General features: G+C 40.9%; 1 protein-coding gene and 1 long non-coding RNA gene across 4 annotated transcripts; one reads left to right on the top strand and one right to left on the bottom strand.

Moving 5' to 3' along the window:
• Positions 1 to 881: 881 nt before the first annotated feature.
• On the bottom strand, positions 882 to 16241 carry LOC111628133 (low-density lipoprotein receptor-related protein 12-like). 3 transcript variants are annotated; one of them, XM_023371859.1, is made up of 8 exons: positions 15816 to 16217; positions 15611 to 15743; positions 6865 to 7094; positions 5928 to 6056; positions 5244 to 5436; positions 2152 to 2303; positions 1959 to 2078; positions 1164 to 1720 (listed from the first exon to the last, which is right to left on the bottom strand). In XM_023371859.1, exons 1-8 carry the CDS (start codon positions 15928 to 15930, stop codon positions 1230 to 1232), a joined length of 1563 nt encoding a protein of 520 aa, XP_023227627.1. In that variant the 5' UTR covers positions 15931 to 16217; the 3' UTR covers positions 1164 to 1229. The 3 variants fall into 3 exon arrangements, with proteins under 3 accessions (XP_023227626.1, XP_023227627.1, XP_023227628.1); XM_023371858.1 differs by having other exon boundaries at positions 882 to 2078; positions 15816 to 16241; XM_023371860.1 differs by lacking the exon at positions 1959 to 2078 and having other exon boundaries at positions 15816 to 16210.
• Positions 13449 to 14839, top strand: LOC111628134. The gene is made up of 3 exons (XR_002757125.1): positions 13449 to 13840; positions 14252 to 14349; positions 14435 to 14839. It is a non-coding gene; the product is annotated as an uncharacterized LOC111628134 (long non-coding RNA).
• Positions 16242 to 18372: the final 2131 nt, after the last annotated feature.

Here is an 18372-nt window from a genome sequence, read left to right as displayed (position 1 = left end):
CCATCTACATAAAATGAAAAACATTTCGTATTTAAATGTCGTACCATACCTTGCTCCGTCAACTAATATTTCATTGGCACCTTTTATTATAAATACAAATTAAAACTATTAAAAAATACGCCCGAAATTTTGCATAAATTTATGAACATTTGTTTAGACCACCCCGGGCAAATGCCCAGTTTCCCCATACTGTAGCGCCGGCCGTGCCTGTAAGCCATGTAGTTAGTGAAGCGAGTTCGTAACCAATTTGCAAACCGTTCGAGCGACCATTGTTCAAAACCTCATTGGTTATCATAAAGTGCGCGTTATTCTGTTGAAAAGTATACAATGCCTCTGTTGGATGGCCTAAAAATCCTTCTGACTTTATCTGTAAATGAACTTCTGGCAGTGTGATGATTATCTTCGTCGATCATAGCCAAGGTTGTCGGGTGGCGCCTCCCCTGTAAAGACTAAACTGTACAGTACAGTACATAGAGACTAAAGATAACGTACATGTTTTACGGAGGACGGTCGTATTTATCTTTACAAAAAGCGGAAGTAATAGAAAAGTATGGGGAGAAAAGACGAAAGGATGCCGAACAGCATCCTTTCATCTTTTCTCCCCATACTTTTCTTTTCTGTTTTTTCCGCCGACTAATGTGTAGAAATCGNGAAGTAATAGAAAAGTATGGGGAGAAAAGACGAAAGGATGCCGAACAGCATCCTTTCATCTTTTCTCCCCATACTTTTCTTTTCTGTTTTTTCCGCCGACTAATGTGTAGAAATCGGCAATTCTGCCGATTTCTACACATTAGTCGGCGGCCAGTGAAAAGTTTACCAACCTTCCGGCAATAAGCGGGGACGGAATACGCCGGCACCCCCGTCGCCGCTTCCCCCGGCTTAAGTACGTCGGATTATCCTACACGCATTTTCTTTGGCCCCGGCCGTTTCCGGTAGAACACTCGCGCACTAATGGCGGCCGCGCCGTTTACTCTCACTCCGACCCAACGTACGGTACGTACCGTCGGACGCCCTGAGGTTTCCTCCGGTCCGTTTCTTTCCGAAAATACCGTAAACCGTCCGGGATCCGCGCCGCGCCTCCAAAAATCGTCGGCGGTAGGAAATTTAAGAGGCGGTGGGAGAAAGAACGGAACCGTTCGATAAATCTTTCGGGAATAAGAAAATAAATATAAACTCTGCTTTATTAAAATATATACAAATATAAAATGGCTTCTCTTCTATAAATAACCTCAAAACCTCTCGGCCATCAGAGGCCGTCCGTCTTCCGACCCGTAGTCCCAGTCGGCCGTTTCGCCCTCTTCCTCCTCCTCCTCCGTCCGGGCCGGGCGGCGGGGACAACCCTTGGCCTCCTCCCGGCGGGCGGGGTGACCGGCCAGAACCGAAGCCCCTTCCTCTTCCCTGCCCGGGTGGCCGGGCGGAGAGGCGGGACGGGGCCGGCGCCGCCCCGACCCGGCCCTTCTTCCCGAAGGAGGCGGAGGCGGAACCCGGCGGCCGGGAGGGCGGGGGCCGTACCAGCCCACCGAAGAGGCGTAGGAAGGTGGCGGTTCGGGATGGACCGCCTCCGGCAGGAAGCGCGACATCTGGGTCTCCCGGTCGAGGGCGCGACGTTCCACCAGTCTGAGGGAATAGAGGCGACAGGTGCAGCCCACGGCCACCACCAGCAGCAGGCCGCACACCAGAGAACCCATCACCGCTGCCGACACCACGCTGTTCTTCAGACCTGCAAAGAAAAGGAACAAGTAGTCCGCGGACCAAACAACTTCCTCGGGCGCCGGACAAAAACGGCCGACGACTTTCCTCCGCCGGAGGAAGAAGGCCTCGGCTACCGACGCTTCCGCCCAACGTAACTAAAGCGGGAAGAAAAGCAGCGGGGGGCGGTCCCCGGACGGGAATATCCGCGTATTTGGAAAGGAAGCCCGGGGGCCGCCCACCGCCGGGCGGGGGACGAAGTGGCTTACAGTTTCGTTCGTCGGAGCCGTCGCCGCAGTCGTCCGTCCGGTCGCACTTCCAAATCTCTCGGATGCAGCGTCCGTTGGCGCACAGGAAGCCTCCCCCGTCCGACTTGCAGCGCTCGGGTCCTGGAAAAGAAAGGCGCGGCCTGGGTCCGGCGGGAAAGAGGCGGGTGGAAGGAAAAAAAGAAAAGAAGCTCACCGCAGTTGATCTCGTCGGAGTCGTCGCCGCACTCGGCCACCCCGTTGCACCGCTGCACCCCGGAGTAGCAGCCCCTTCCGGAAGAACAGGCCATCTTGTCTCCGCAGCCGAAGCAACCCTTCTCGTCCTCTCCGTTCTCGCAGTCCGTCACCCTGCAACGGTTCAATACCGATAACGTCAAACTGAACCGCGGTCTTTTAAAAACGCCCTCCTTAAATCTACGCGCGTAGGAGGGAAATTACGGAAAGCGCCTGTTCTCGATCTACGGTACGAATGTAAAAATCCGAGAAGAGTCTTTCGGATAGTCCGGTGAGAGAAACCGATAAACGGAATTCTTTGCTTTCGATTATTTTTTTGGATCGGCGGGCAAACAACGGGTTCGAATTCGATTTTGCCGATGACGCGTAAGTGAGTCTAACCCGTCGATTTGCCGGAGAAAAGAGGTTTCTCTATCGGGATACTTCTTGTCGTACTTTCGGACTTTAAAATATTGTTTAGAAAAAATTTTCTCGAATAATTTAAATTCAGATTAACCACTTAAGCCCATTAATTTTAATAAGTACTTTCGGACGTTTTCGCTCTAGAGTAGCCATCGGAGAACGTAGGCGGAAGCTGCTTTTCCGCCATTTTCGCACCGCGTGGCCATCACCTAGATTTCGCCCACTTCGGATTGGCGGATGGTACCGTTTTACCGCCGTCTTCGCGTCGAAACTGGCTTTTACGCCGATCGGGCGTAAAATATGGCGGTCACGCGATTAAAAGCTTTTACGGCCAGGGTTTTACGCCCGTTTTAACGCTAGCGGAGTCTCGGCCTAATGGAGAATACGAGACGGCTAAAGAAGTACGGTAGAGCATCGATTATCCGATGCCCGATTAACCGTCGCATCGGTTAACCCACCGTTCTAGTCGGCAAATTTCAAACGTCCGCTAGCCACGCGGCATTAGAATATTTGGCTACGTCTCGGCTATTTTAATATTAATTTTGTTAAATTTTTGCGTGTTTTAGGTGGCAACGCGGCTCGATGACGAAAGGGAGGCCGGTATTTAAACCAGACTTAATTTTGTAATTACGAGTGGTCGTTTGTTTCGCGAGCGATAAAATAATTTTAAAATAATTTTTAACGGTACGACAGCGACGATTATTATTTAAAAAAAAAAATTGATGTAAACTCGAGACAAAGTTGATTAATTAATAGCGATATACTAATAAAGTAATTACGTAGGATATATTAATATCCGAATGTACTACTATACTAATAAGGTGTTTTTTTCCTTCTTTTCGGTTATCCGATTGAGTCGGATAATCGATAAAATAATTTTAAAATAATTTTTAACGGTACGACAGCGACGATTATTATTTTAAAAAAAAAATTGATGTAAACTCGAGACAAAGTTGATTAATTAATAGCGATATACTAATAAAGTAATTACGTAGGATATATTAATATCCGAATGTACTACTATACTAATAAGGTGTTTTTTTCCTTCTTTTCGGTTATCCGATTGAGTCGGATAATCGATACTGTAAATAACAACGGGATGGACTGAGCGACTTTGGCTTTTTAAAATCTTATAAAAATGTATAATGTTTTGTATTACGTTTTATTTGAAAACCGAGTTAGAAGCTCGATTGGAAGTGACTTGAAATTTTTCTATTTGCGAATATTTCTAGGTAATTCCCAGCTAAGTTTTAATACTTATTATTTTGGAGGTCGGGACGTATTAAATTACTTAAATTAAAGGAACGAAAAATAATTAATTATAACCCGGAAAACGGACAACTTTTTTCCGGAAAGCCCGGGTCGAGCCGAGAAGCGAAAAAGGCAGATAGGAAGGGAGAGAAAAATATCCGGACGACAGACAAAGTTACGGAAAATACTGGTCGAGGCGGCGTTACCGCTGGGTTAACGGTAACGTAACGTATTTCCGAACTGATGTAGTAAACCCGAGGGATTTTTACACTTTATTTTAAAGAACTTGAGCATCTTTTTTCTACGTTTTAATTTCATTTTGTCCGGATTAATTACGTCTAACGGATATCCGTTGGCGGAAAGGCGCGGATTTGGAGGTATAACCATTATTTGTTTGGCGGGGCGTGGGCCGTAGTTAGCGGGAGGGAACTTTTTGAAAAACTAAACGAAAAAGATAAAAGGATAAGCGGGTCATCCGAGTTATCGTAGACTACATTAAAGAAAGGTTTCATTTAACAAACGTCTCTTCTTTTTCCATCGGTCTAAGTCAAAGACGGAAAAGACGTCATCGAAATATCAAACATTTTTCTACAAATCGGAAAATTATGGAAAATGTCGATTTGCCACAAACTAATGCCAGCGGCGCGACACCGCAAAAACGAGAAAAGTTGGAGGAATCGAATAAAATGATTTACGTCGCCGAGATAAAATTAAGATTATGTGGAAAAAGTAAGGCGGCTTATCCCGGCTATCCAATGCCATCACTCTTCACAAAGTTTTAATACCCGGATCAAAATAATATTTCAATTTATGCGTCTAATACCATTACTTTAAAATAACAGTGTACTATACGGGAAAGCGTTAGCCGGGTCCAGGCTTGGCCTTTCAAAGGCGAAAACGTTGGGCGCCGCTTTATCGTAAGCCTACAAGTTTGACCACGGCGTTTGGATAGTCGGCGGAAACGCGCTCGACATTCCCAACGCCGTCGTCCAACTTCTAGGCTTACGATAAAGCGGCGCCCAACGTTTTCGCCTTTGAAAGGCCAAGCCTCGACCCGGCTATTGTCTCCCAGTCAAACTCCGAATGTGACTCGATACGCGCAATACTGTACGTTTTTAGTCCATGTATATTTCATTAAAAATCTTTTATTATAAAAAGAAATTTCACTAGCCTACATAATTAAGTCCCGCTAGAATCGTCCCACCACCCACCGCGCGCCCTTCCGTTTTTATCATCTTAATTCCGCCGCGGCGGTATTTGGAGGGCCAGGTACCCGGGGCGAAATATACTCGTCCGTTACCGCCACTCCCCCTCGCGTCCCGACTCGGAATTAACGCGGATTCCGCCCGTTTTATTATTATTATTATTTGGAATTTTCGACCGGCGCGGAAGAGAGTTTACCTGTCGCATCTCTGGGCGGAGGGATGGTAACACCGCAGGGAGCCCGGTCCGCAGCGGACCCGGTTCCGGCCGCAGAAGGCGCAGTCCAGTTCGTCGCTCAGGTCCGGGCAGTCGGCCTTTCCGTCGCAGTGTCCCTCGGCCGAGTAACAGCCGGCGCCCGAGCGGCAGCGGAGAAAGTCGTCCGGACATTTGTCTGCAAAAAAGGCACGATAATTGGCAAATTGGTCCGCAATTTAAGGCCGAGGAAAAGACCCGCTGTCGTCGCCCGTTATCCCAGTTTTTCGAAAACCGGCCGTAGCCCGATTAGTCGGCCGAATAAACTTCCCATCCGTCCGATAATAAAGAGGAGGATAACACCTCCCGTCTGCTAAATACGTAGAATCTGCCCTCGACTCCCCGGAAGCCGGCCTCGGGCTCCACCTTTTATTAATTTCGTAATTACCCTGCCGGGCGTCCAACGGCCAAGAAGCCTTCTTCCGCCTCCGGTCGTCCGGCGGTGGAAATGCCGCATCCGCGCTTCTACCGCTATCGTCGTCCCACCACCGTCCAAGCCCATAAATAATAAGTCTCCGGCTACGACCCGACATTTATTATTGAATTTTCGCCACGGAACTATATCGTCTTCCGGGGCCAAGTAGCGCGCGTTTTTCAACTCGTTGGCCCGAGCGTAGAAAAAAGGCTTACCCGGACAGAACCTCTCGTCGGAGCCGTCCCTGCACTCGTTGAAGCGGTTACACCGCCACCGACTCAGGATGCAGCCGGAATCGGAACAGTGAAATTCGTCTTCCCCGCAAGACTCCGCCCGCTTGGAACCTGAAAAAAAAGGCCCTTTTCAAACACTTTTATCTTCCGCGCCCGCCACTATTAAATGGCAGGCTAATTAAGGAAACGTCCGGAACGGTCAAAAACAAAAGCCCGGCCGGCGGAGGTCTTTTTACCGGTCCGCCCGCCCGGCCATGGGTTAAGAACATTTTTGTGGTAAATAAAAAAGAAAGGAAAAAACAAACCGCGCTCCCGGTGGCACGCCGGCTTTTTCAAAAGCAATAATACGTTTGGCGTCTTGGGGGTACTCTCGTCGCCGGAAGTTCGGACAGAAAATCCGCCCGGACCGGAAGCTGGCAGCCGTTTGCCAGAGAGCTTTGCGTAGCGCGCTAGTTTCACTCCCGTTTTCCTGGGCGGCGGGCGGTTTTTGTTGGGCCGAATAACGGCCCCATGTGGCCAGTCGAGAAACTAAGGCGGAGAAAGGCCGGGTTCTCGCTCGGTTTGGCGGCACCGCCGCGCACCCGAGCGCTCTCTATATCTGAACGGTAAGACCAGCGATGGCGTTTTTCGGTCCGAGACCGGCGATCGAAAGTGGCTCGACGAGACCGAGGCCGAAATTCGAAAAGAACCCGAATCTCCTTACTTCCTCGGCCGAGATCCGTTACGTAACTCTTTCGCACCCACCCATCGATCTTCGAAAACGTTCTCGGCGGGTGATTTTTACTAGGAAAAGGCGGAATTACCCGAGCCGCCAAAACGAAATTCCCGGCCTATTTCAGCCGGTAAAATTTGCTTTTTTGGCGCCGCCGGCCACCCCCTTTCTCGCGGCTCCATTTAAAGGAACGTTCTAGCCACTTACTTATGATGTAGGAAAGCCGAAATCCCCTGCCGCCTCTGGCCACGTTGGACACGTGAAATTTGATCCAGACTCGACTGCCGACGGAGAAGAAAGGGGGCGGCGTCGTACCCTTCTGTCCGCAGTACCTTCTTCCTTTAGCGTTGAACTTGGATCCGATTTTTAACCAGTTGTAGTTGCAACAGGGCGGATTCCCGCAGGACCGGTCCTCCTCTATGTCCACCTGGTCGAAACTGTAATCCACAAATTACCAATTTATAAAAGAAAACAAATTTTCCTTCCCACCTTTAAAATTTACCCCGTTAGGTTACCGACTTTCCTACCCCCGAGCCGAAATTTTCCACCCACATTCCGGCCGAACGGCGGGGGAGGCGCCTTTTTCCGCCCGGTCACCTTTCGTACGGTTAGCGTTCGGTAGGGAAAAGGTAAACTATGCCGCCACGGAGAACAGCGCCAATGGCGGGACTCGATTTGTGGTATTTCTAGTCGTTATTACCATTGCTTTATCGGTAATTTGTAGCGTATTAGTTAAAAATAAACGCCAGTTAAATTTTTAGATTACTTAGAAATGAATGACTTTTTCATACGTCAGTCGGTCTTTTCGCGTAGACAGTTTAATCGGTACGATTTGTGATATACCGGTACACTGTAAACACTTGTGTTGTTATCTACATATATAGATGAGGGGTGTTGTCTGTACACTCCTAGGCCGTTCGACCAACTGTTACCAAAATCGGAAGTTACGCTCGCATACTTCTTAGATAATCCCACTCCAAATTTCTATTGGATTTCTGTAAATCAATTAATTCCTATCTACATTCGAGTTGCTGATTTACACCTACCGCTATCTATCTATATATATCTATATCTATATATATAAATGGACGTGTATGTCCCTACATTTCACTTTTCCGCAAAAACTACACATCGCACGTGAATGGTGTTTGTACGTGGTAGTAGCCCCGAGTCTCCATTCGTGCATAGGGGTGGTTGCGTCTCGATAGCTATAAGGGTGCGGGAGATATGAGGCTGAAAGTGGTTGAAAGTGGTTTTCTATTACAGTACGAATGTTATGTTCGAATTTGTTCGAATTAAATTCGAACATAAAATTCTAATATTGGTTCGATTATAGAACGATTGTAAACGTTCCAGAAACGTTGAAAATAGTTCGTTTGACTGGACGTGAACAGGAGACGTTAAGAAATATAATCGAGTACAGGTCTGTAATTAGTCTGGAAACGGGGGACCTAATTCTTGCATTCTGTGAAAACGGGTAAGATTAGCTATAATGTAATTATCTTAATCTTCACTATCGTTACTTTTTGCCCAGCGAAGCGGGTCCTTGCAGCTAGTTGACAAATAAAATTTAACAAAATAATAAACTAAATATAATTCTTATAAAAAAGGATATAATTTAACAATGATATTATATCGTATTGACTTAATTACTGCGACGGGTAGCCCGTAGCACTCGCCTGCGTGCAATCGAAAGTGTTACGCTGTGAAAAATCTACAATTATTTCATTTTGCGCATCTAACCACTCGGGTTTTCATTTCTGAACGCTACTTTCTTATTCTAATAAGCGCCCTCCGGTATCCCAGTGGATNGTAGCACTCGCCTGCGTGCAATCGAAAGTGTTACGCTGTGAAAAATCTACAATTATTTCATTTTGCGCATCTAACCACTCGGGTTTTCATTTCTGAACGCTACTTTCTTATTCTAATAAGCGCCCTCCGGTATCCCAGTGGATAAAACCACCGAACTCTGGTAGTTAGTCGCGGGTCGGGGTTTTCTTCACGTTAGTAACACCTAAATAGCGTGTTACGAAGGTAAATAGTCCAGTTCCCATAAGCCTTCCCTGTATTCATCCTCCGGATGTCGGTCATCTACACCAGTGTTTCTCAACGGGACGATATCGCCCCCATGTGGGCGTTTTTCCGTGTTGAGGGGGCGATTAGTAACAATTTATATTTTGGGGGCGAAAAACAATTTTCTGGGCGATATAGTAAAACATTATATTAAGAATAATTAGATATTNGCGATATCGCCCCCATGTGGGCGTTTTTCCGTGTTGAGGGGGCGATTAGTAACAATTTATATTTTGGGGGCGAAAAACAATTTTCTGGGCGATATAGTAAAACATTATATTAAGAATAATTAGATATTTTATTCGTTATATCGTACAATAATCAAACAAACAACATTACTAGTCACTAGTCTATTCTATGCAGTACGAATTTGGCGTTAGCCTTGGCCCTCGGCATCGGAATTTTGTAGTGAAGGAGGCGATACTACGTAACGGTTTTATTGAAGGGGGCGACGATTCGTTAGAGGTTGATAAACACTGATGTACACGAATCCGTTGGGGGGGAAATTTTGATACTCAAAATAAGGTGTATTCGTTGCATACAGTACAGGTTTCTATTTTTAATTTTTGTCTTACGATATATGCTCATTGCAAAAGGAAACAATTTTCCGCTGCAAAAATACGGGAGGGAATAAGTCCCCTCTGTCCCAGATAGCGTATATCAAGGCCCGTGGCCCAGTAATAGACCGTTAATGAATTTTCACTTATAAACTCCGTAACCGTAAGATCATTTACCAATCATTGGGAGAGGTAAAAAGAAAATAGATACTAGTAATGCGAAATGCATACTAGTATCTATAACTAGTATGCATACTATTAACTAGGCTGAAAACGTTTGTTTTTGCAAATTATATTTATTTCTCGGCAAAAAAAGGTGTTTTCTTTATTATTATGAAATGCATACTGTTTAAAATATTGGCATGGCTATTATTAATTTAAATTATTTAGAATATTGAATATTGGCACTTACAATGACACAGTCGAAACTGCTTTAAAAGCGAATATCGATTAACTGTAAAATGAAAATGCTTTTTATTCCCTGCCCGAACAAACGACAAACGAATACTTAATTATTATGCCTTTTTGTCCTTTTTTTTATCTATTTATAATTTATTTTGTATACTAGTACTTTCTATGTATTAACAGGACTTATTATACTGGGAATTTATGGATGCAGATATTTAGTCCTACAGTTCATAAATAATGTTTTTTATTTAGTTCACCTGAAATAAAAAACATTATTTATGAACTGTAAGACTAAATATCTGCATCCATAAATTCCCAGTATAATAAGTCCTGTTAATACATAGAAAGTACTAGTATACAAAATAAATTACAAATAGACAAACGAATACAGTACTTTCTACATGGGAAAAATTCAGAAAACAGATGCAAGTTTAATTAACAACGAAACGCTTGCATTTAATGTACTTTTGTCATTGTACTGTATTTCTAAATCTTCAAACTTTTACCACGCTCGACAACTATTGTGACATTTTAAGTTATAAATTTAAAAAAATAAAGTCGAATGTCGTGTTTATTTTCTAAGCAACAAAATGATTAATAAAATTTCTTATAAGTATCTTGGCGGAACCCCAAGAATCCGCAAATAGTAATTGAATATTACTATTCGAAATCGGCAGAAAACAAGTGGTTAAATTTTTCTCTAATATTATGTGTGTACGTAAATCTAGTTTACAATTATTTTCCAGTCAAAATTTTATTAAATATTTAAAAAAAGTTTAGTCGCGGCATTTAAAAAATTGAAAATTGTACGCGAGTGTATTAGCCTATTAATTTTTTCCCCTTAATTTTTTTTGCAACGATTTACACAAATGAGTCAGAGTCGATTATACAAAACAGCAAATTTATCTTTTCCCGAAAGGTTGGTGTCCGATAGTGTATAATTTTAAAGATATCGAACGGAACGACTACCACCTGGAATACATCGATACGTCATACGGATGGACTTTATCCAGGAACGAGAGAATAGGAAAATTACGTAATACAATTGAACAAAATATGATACAAGTGGTTTCTGAGGGTGCCGAGTCTAAATATTTGGTCCACTTTTTGCCCAGTTTCATTCCTTGGCAGATTACAATTTGATATTTAGCTGCGAAATGGTAGTTTCTTAGAGTTAACATTAGAAAAAAAGGATATCTGAAAAATTTAACATGTATTTTCAATCGCTGTCGATTAGACCGATGAAATCGTACCATTTCGTACCATCCGAGTATGGCGTAAACGTGACGACGACAGGCCGAAATAACCGCACTCTTTATATAGTTTTCGTTTTAATGTTTGTCATATCGTAGTATTTGATTTATATAACGAGAAAGCTTATCTCTTTAGAGGGAGACGGAGAAACAAATGGTAAAAGCTGCAATAAAATTCAAAACTAAAAACTCCTCCCACTGAAACGGCAGATACGAAGATTACGAGGAAATACAGAACCAGTTGAAGAAATTACCGACTGGCAATATAAGGAAAGAAAAGATCAGAAACTACAAAAACTATTCGGATATTCAACGCCGAGTGAAAAAAGAAAATGGGAAAGTAAGCCAATAGTTAATAAGACAAGTAAAAAATACCGAAATTAATAACAAATATCCCGCAACTAGGAATAGAACACAATATGCCCTAAATGATAAAGCTATTAATGTAGTATCCGAAATTGATAAAGCGGTAAATCAAATAAAACGAAGGAATAGAAGGGAATAGACCACCAAAAAAGTGACATTAAAAAATTAGAAAACAGCAATAAGTGAGATAATGTTAACAGAAAGGGACGGAAAAATTATTCAAAAAAGTGCGTAATAATGAAAAATATTTAAAGAAAAATAATTTAATTATAATCAAAGCAAATCATCATTGTTAATGAGGAATGATTTTATAGAACGAACCGAAGATCCAAAAGAAGAAATAAAAAGAGAAATCAGAAAATTATACAAACAGGGAAAAGAGAAAACAAATGCTCAACTATAATGACATTAGAAAAGCACAACTCAAAATCCGTCTGAAAACACAAAGCGGATGATATACGTGACCATTAGCAGATTTTAAACACACTATTATACAATTTACAATTATTTACTAAGAAAAAACTAAAAATAGTCCCCTATTCAAATTATTCATTAAAAACACCGATGAATTATTAAGTAAATTGACGCAAGTCAACACGTAGTCTCTACGTACCCGTCAGTAAAGTGGGAATTTATTGAAAAAAACCTACTTAATCTAGACATATATAACTGGTTACTAGAATTAATAAAATATAGTTTTGCGAATAATTACTTTCGTATCGATGAAAAATATAGACAAAAAAATGGGTGCGGTAATTGGCCCAAAACTTGCCGAAATACGCGCGATAGAGGTAGACAAAAAATTAGCAAACTTAAAAGGAATAGTATTTGTAGCTATTAATAGATACGTGGATGACATTACAATAATATACGACACGTTAATAACTATATGAAAATATAATACGCAAATATGCGAATATACTAAGCAATACTTTAAAATTTGAAAGTAAAAATGAAGTTAATTATCTGGACATAACTATAAACCGCGGGAAAAACGTTCTTAATATAAAACCCTATAAAAACTCGCAATATGGATAAAAATCTAAACTACAAATCGTATTGTCCCATAACAATTGAGAGAGAAAATTTTGTTACAGAACATCTAAGGCAGAAAAAAACAACGAAATTAATTAATAAATACCAATTACCCCAGTAGACTATTAAGAAATGGACAACGGAATTTATAAAAAACAGATTTGATGTTAAAAATAAAAAAGAGGATAACATATGTACAGTACGTCATTCCCTTATATTAAAGGTACCGTACATACGAGGAATACGGAGTGGCACTAGCAGCCAATCTAAAAAAATAAAGAAAAACTAGACCAAGTAGGTGTCGCGTACCAGCTAAAATGTACGCGCAATGGACCAGTAATTTACATAGGTGAAACAGGAAGGCAACTCGGGACTGCCGGAATCCGCCACGTAATCGTAAAACCGAAAGCCAAACCGACGGAACTTTCAGTTTTGTAACGTTCGGTTGGACATAAACGAGAACGAAAGCGGGGTTAAAAATTATTTAACTTTTCCGTTTTCGTTCCGCGCTTCTGTCGTACCGCAACCAATAAAAACGCGAGGATTTGTGACGCGTAGTTTGATTGTCGTAATGGCAGAAAGTGTAGCGAAAACGACGAGGAAACAAATAGATTCGAATTCTTCATCAGAAGTTAGAAAATACACACGTCTGTACGACAAAAAATGTAAATAATTCAAAGATTATTAACAATTTCACTTTTAAAAATTTCGCTGAATGTAAAAATTTTTCAATAAATAAAAAGACAGTCAATTGTAAAAAATTTTTGTTAAAACTTTGGTCGATCACCTTTTATTTCCGTTAAAATTTCAGGATAAACTTCAACGACCGGACCTTCCTTTTTAGGCTACACGGTCGCCTATAAAACAGTCCTTTAAAATACAGAAATAATCCAATTTAAGCACTAAAACTTGTAAAAAAAGTTGTAAAAAACTGAAATTGGTGATCTTTCGACGTCTTTAAAGGACTGTTTTATAGGCGACCGTGTAGCCTAAAAAGGAAGGTCCGGTCGTTGAAGTTTATCCTGAAATTTTAACGGAAATAAAAGGTGATCGACCAAAGTTTTAACAAAAAATTTTTTACAATTGACTGTCTTTTTATTTATTAAACAATTTCATTGTTAATAAATGCAGAGAAATCGTGGCAAAATCCGTAGCGTCGTCCATATTTGACTCTACGACAATTACAGAACTGATCAACGGAAGGCGCATTTGTAGTGGTGTCCAGTTAAAACGAAAACATAACTGAAATAAATCTCTATATGTTTCATTTCTGTTTCTGAGTTTCCGTTTTCAGGTAATGCGGAGTCCAGGCTATAGTCGTAATGGCGGAAAGTTTAGCTAAGAGAACGAGAAAGCCAGTAGATTTGGAATTACTTATTGAAGAAGTCAGAACGTGCGGGTGTTTATACGACAAGAAATGTAAAGAATTTAAAGATATAGGGTCGAAACGCGCGATACGGAGTGCGATAGCCGTGAAATTTGGATCGAATGGTAAGAAAGTTTGATATATTGCATCGAACTCCTAAAGTGGAATCGTTTAAATAGGAAATGAAGCGGGTTACAATTCGCCAGTGGTAGCGGGACGAGAGACGTTTATATGATCTCGTGGATTCTACGAGTGAATGTGCGATGTCACAGTTTCATTAATTGACGATACCTAGATATTTAGTAGCCTATCTACAGACGATTTTATCGGAATATTAAATCAATTATCTATGGAAAAAATTGCCCCTTAAAAACGCATTTCTAAGAAAATTTAAAATACAGTAAATGCTTTTAGTTATAAAATACTGTATAGCTGCGGGTTTATTATTCTTTCATTAATATCTGTTTTTTGACTAAAATTTAAACTACTATCTACCCGCTTTGTTTTCGATTTACAATTTAATTTTTTTTCTACAGTTCAGTTAACGATACGTCTCCATTAAGAAAAATTTCACATTTTATACACCAAGATGAAAATAATCTGGAAATAGTATCCCGCCTGTCACTCACTCCAAGTAAGTAGTATATTTATTACGCTTTATAATTATTTGTGTGACAAAAATTATTATTGGTATACTTAAATAAGACACTTATTTTTAGTAACGAAAACATTCCAACCAGTGAAACTCAAATGCAAAAGTATGTACTATACCCTTTGAACTAATTTAAATACAGTAAACTTATATAATGTTTTAAACAACCGATCATTGTAATAAATTTGATGTACAGTAAAATAACTAAATATCAAACTCGGCGTTTTTAAAACACTTAATAAAACATTAAACGCCTTCCGTGGCCGAGAAACGTTTATTTAATAAAACACTAACGTTTTCGGCCTCCCGGAATAGGCCATCCTCGGGTGTAAATGAGTTCCAACGTATTTTAAAAAACAGTATTAAGTGTTTGGGACGTATAATAAATAATAATATAAAAATAATCCACAAAGAAAAAGATAAACTTTTACGGAGATTCGAGGAACACTTGGGAGTTGTAAATGCGCGCAACACCATTAACTTAAATAATGGGGTGGAGATAGACGACGTACGGGCGGAAACGGTAAAGGCAAAATAGCGCGTAAATAGACAAAAGAACCGTGCCTGGAGGGTGGGACGTAGATATAGCCGAGTGCCGCGTTTTAACGTAAGAGGTTAGTTCGATATAATATAAATCATCGAATGCCGTAATACATCATTTTTGTAACGTTTACCGATGGTAGATACCTATTACCCGAAGAGAGGTGCGAGTGAAACAAAATTTTGCACCCGAAATGCACGGTGTAATAAAGACTAACAATTGTAATCTTTAGTAGTTTTTGTCTCCGATAAAATGCGGTTATGGATAAAAAACCACGGGAGTATTCGGTACTAACCCTGGAAGTTTTTTAAAAAATTGATTTTTTAAATGAAATATAAAACACCGCACCATAAGTAAATATATATATTTGTTACTTAGAGAAAGCTTATCTTACGTCACCGAGTGACCAATCTAACAATTTTAAAAATTCTTTATTCGTTAATATTTAACTATATGTAATTTCTAAACGTTTATTTTCCAAATTACAAGATATTAAGTCCTTATCTATTTGTCGACTAACTACTTCACTTTTAACTAATGATTTCGAACAAAGCATTTATAATCTACGACGCACCACCCCTCTCTCTCCTCGTCCTTTCGACATTAAAGCTTAATCTTTACCCATGCCCAGATATTTCCCTTGCCGGGCTTAATTAAAGGAAGCGGAAAGGGCGGCTTAAGATAAAAGAGAAAGGCGATCACCTGATGGTGACGACTTGTCCGGGTTTGCCGAAAATGTACCAGTCGCAGGAGGTGTGGTTGGAGTAGGAGTCCGGATATCCGGGACTGGAAATCGTTCCCTTCGATCCGTACAGAAAGCGAGTCTTGCATTTCTCTGCCAAAAGTTAGAAAAGAGCCACGTTAGTTGTCGTCCGACAGTCGGGCGGGCTTCGTCCGCCGTTCCTACCTGGATCCGCGGTGGCGTTTCCGGAGCCGGGTGCCGTCCCCGCCACGCACCACGACAACAGCAGCAAGACGCGGGCCGTCCGACCGCCCGGCCGGACGTCGACGGAAATATGCATGCGGGACCCTCCTTCCTTCGCCTCTTTTCTGCCCGGGGTCCCCCTCCCCGTCCAACGATCTCCCGATAACTTCCAACCGACCAAAGACGAAATCTTCCTTCTTCCGCCTGGCCGCCACGTCTCTCCCGCCGTCCGTGGCGCCCCCTCTCGGCGGTTACTCGGCCACCGTTTTAAATTTTCCTTTTTCCGTAGGTAAACGGCGTACTAATGCGCGGTGGGCCGCCGGAAGTAATAATAAAACGTCGTCGTCCCTCGTTCCGGAATTCGGAAGGAAGAGACGGGAAAAGCGGTCGGCTTACTCCGGCGCCATCTGTCGAAGCTTTAGTCGATGGACCATCTCCCGTCGGACTAGCGGAAATCGAATATTTGACCAAGCCATAATTTTATTTTCCCCTTAATTTCGGCTTAAAATTAATTTCGCCGGTCGAAATCTGCGATAAAATAAATGTCCAAGTAGAATTTTAAAGTAATGAATTTCGCCCGGGATTCGATTAACGTTCTTTGCCGCCAGGGCCGGTCTTCTCTATAAAGGGGCCCGGGTGCAAGAAACTATTTGGGCCCTACATTTTTTGTAAAATAAAAAAAATTACAAACACGAACATATATTAATGCATGTTTATTTAAAGCGTGATTTTGTTCTCGCTAATACACGAATTACTTGAGGAAAATTATAATTTTTTAATTTCTTTTTCCATGCTTAATATAGCAAATGCATTAAGCGTTCCGCACACATGCTGGATCGAAGATAATTCTTTATTAATTTTAATTTGCCGAAAGAGCGCTCAGCCCTTGCTATAGTAACTGACAACGCAAAGAAAAGTTTTAATACATTTAGAAATAACTCATTATAATTATTATTTAGTATGTATTGCATATGTCTTGTGCGTTATTTACATCCCTTTCATTCAAAATCAAATCCCGTAGCAAACCAATTTCCTGGATTAGGTTTTCATCTACATCTTTGTTATAAAACTTTACAAAGTTTTTGGAACATTTTTCTAATTCATGTTTTTCTAAGGTTTTCATATCAGTGATTAATTTGAAATCAGAAATAATATTTGGTATACTTTTAAATCTATCTTCTATTTGTACAATAACAGTATCAATTAGAGTGTTAAAAAAATAACATCTAAAATTCCTCTACCGGGTTTTCTAAAGCTTCATCTGCTATTTCGGAGTATAACCTTTTCCTTTTTCAGGAAAATGTTCTGAAATATTCAAATTACGTGCTAGCACTTTTACTTCGTCTAAAAATGTGTTAAATTTTGGATTTCAGTTTTAATTTTATTGACTAAATTAAAAGCCGACTCAAGAATAATTGTTTTTGCTTGAAATAATATTGATAGCGTTGATTTTACACAACATTGCAAACCATACTATTAAACATAAAATAAATGGCATTTCTTGTATTGAATCCAATAGACTTTTAGCTTCGGATACCGCTGTATTATCGTTACTTACATAAATAAATTCTTCTAGGGCATTACAAGTTTGTTCAAACTGTGTATATGTTACTGTGAATGACCGATATCTGGCGAATGTCAACATTCACACAGTCGTTTCGTGTATGTACGAAATATTTGCTAAATATAATCATTTCTCACTTACACCGGCAAATGTCGACATTCGGCATGCACTCACTGATGGTGAATGCTCAATAAAAATATTTTTATTACGTTAAGACAAAAATGAAACTCGTTAATATGTCAAAATAGGAGAAAGCTTAAGTAACGGCACATGTAAATAAACTGTTGAACCTAAAACGAACAGTGCATTCTTAATCATTAAAGAATATAATACAATAATAAACTTACACATAAATTATGTGATTGACGTTGTACAATATTATTTATTGCAATAACTTAAACTGTTATGGCACTTTGAGTCCCTCGCTTTTAAACTGCATTTATTCGTGAAACACTTCTTTTTGCAATGACAGCGTGTACGGTAGACCCCTATAACACTGTAGGGGTCACTTAGAATTTACAAATACGTGTGCCGGGCTGTGAACGGCTCACGTATTTGTAAAATCTAAGTGACTCGTACAACATGGAATTCATATAACACGGAAATATCTACAGTGTTATAGGATAGTCTACTGTATGGCCTTACCCTCTACTTTCGATTTAGCTGTAGCTGCTTTACTCACCGATATTTCTTGAGAAGAAATCTCATCTATGAAAAGTAACTTTTCTTTACAAATTACAACCTGATTACGTAATTACGTAATTACGAACTGATCTTTTAATGGTGTCTTTTATTCGGATATCGCCGACGCCTTACCGACGAACCCTCTCATCCTCCGCCACTCGACCTGACTAACCGATCCCCACCTCACGGGATCAAAAGAACAAAAACTCCATCCAGTGACAAAGTGGGCGATTTCCACCAAACCGTTGCCAGGAAAAGAGGTACGACCTTGTCCTACCTCCGACTATCCAC

Source organism: Centruroides sculpturatus, unplaced genomic scaffold (genome assembly GCF_000671375.1).
Source record: "Centruroides sculpturatus isolate CEXI.00-Female unplaced genomic scaffold, Cexi_2.0 scaffold511, whole genome shotgun sequence".
Taxonomy (NCBI): Eukaryota; Metazoa; Arthropoda; class Arachnida; order Scorpiones; family Buthidae; genus Centruroides; species Centruroides sculpturatus.
The sequence above is the reverse complement of the archived record's forward strand: the minus strand, read 5'-3'. Positions and strand labels throughout refer to the sequence as shown.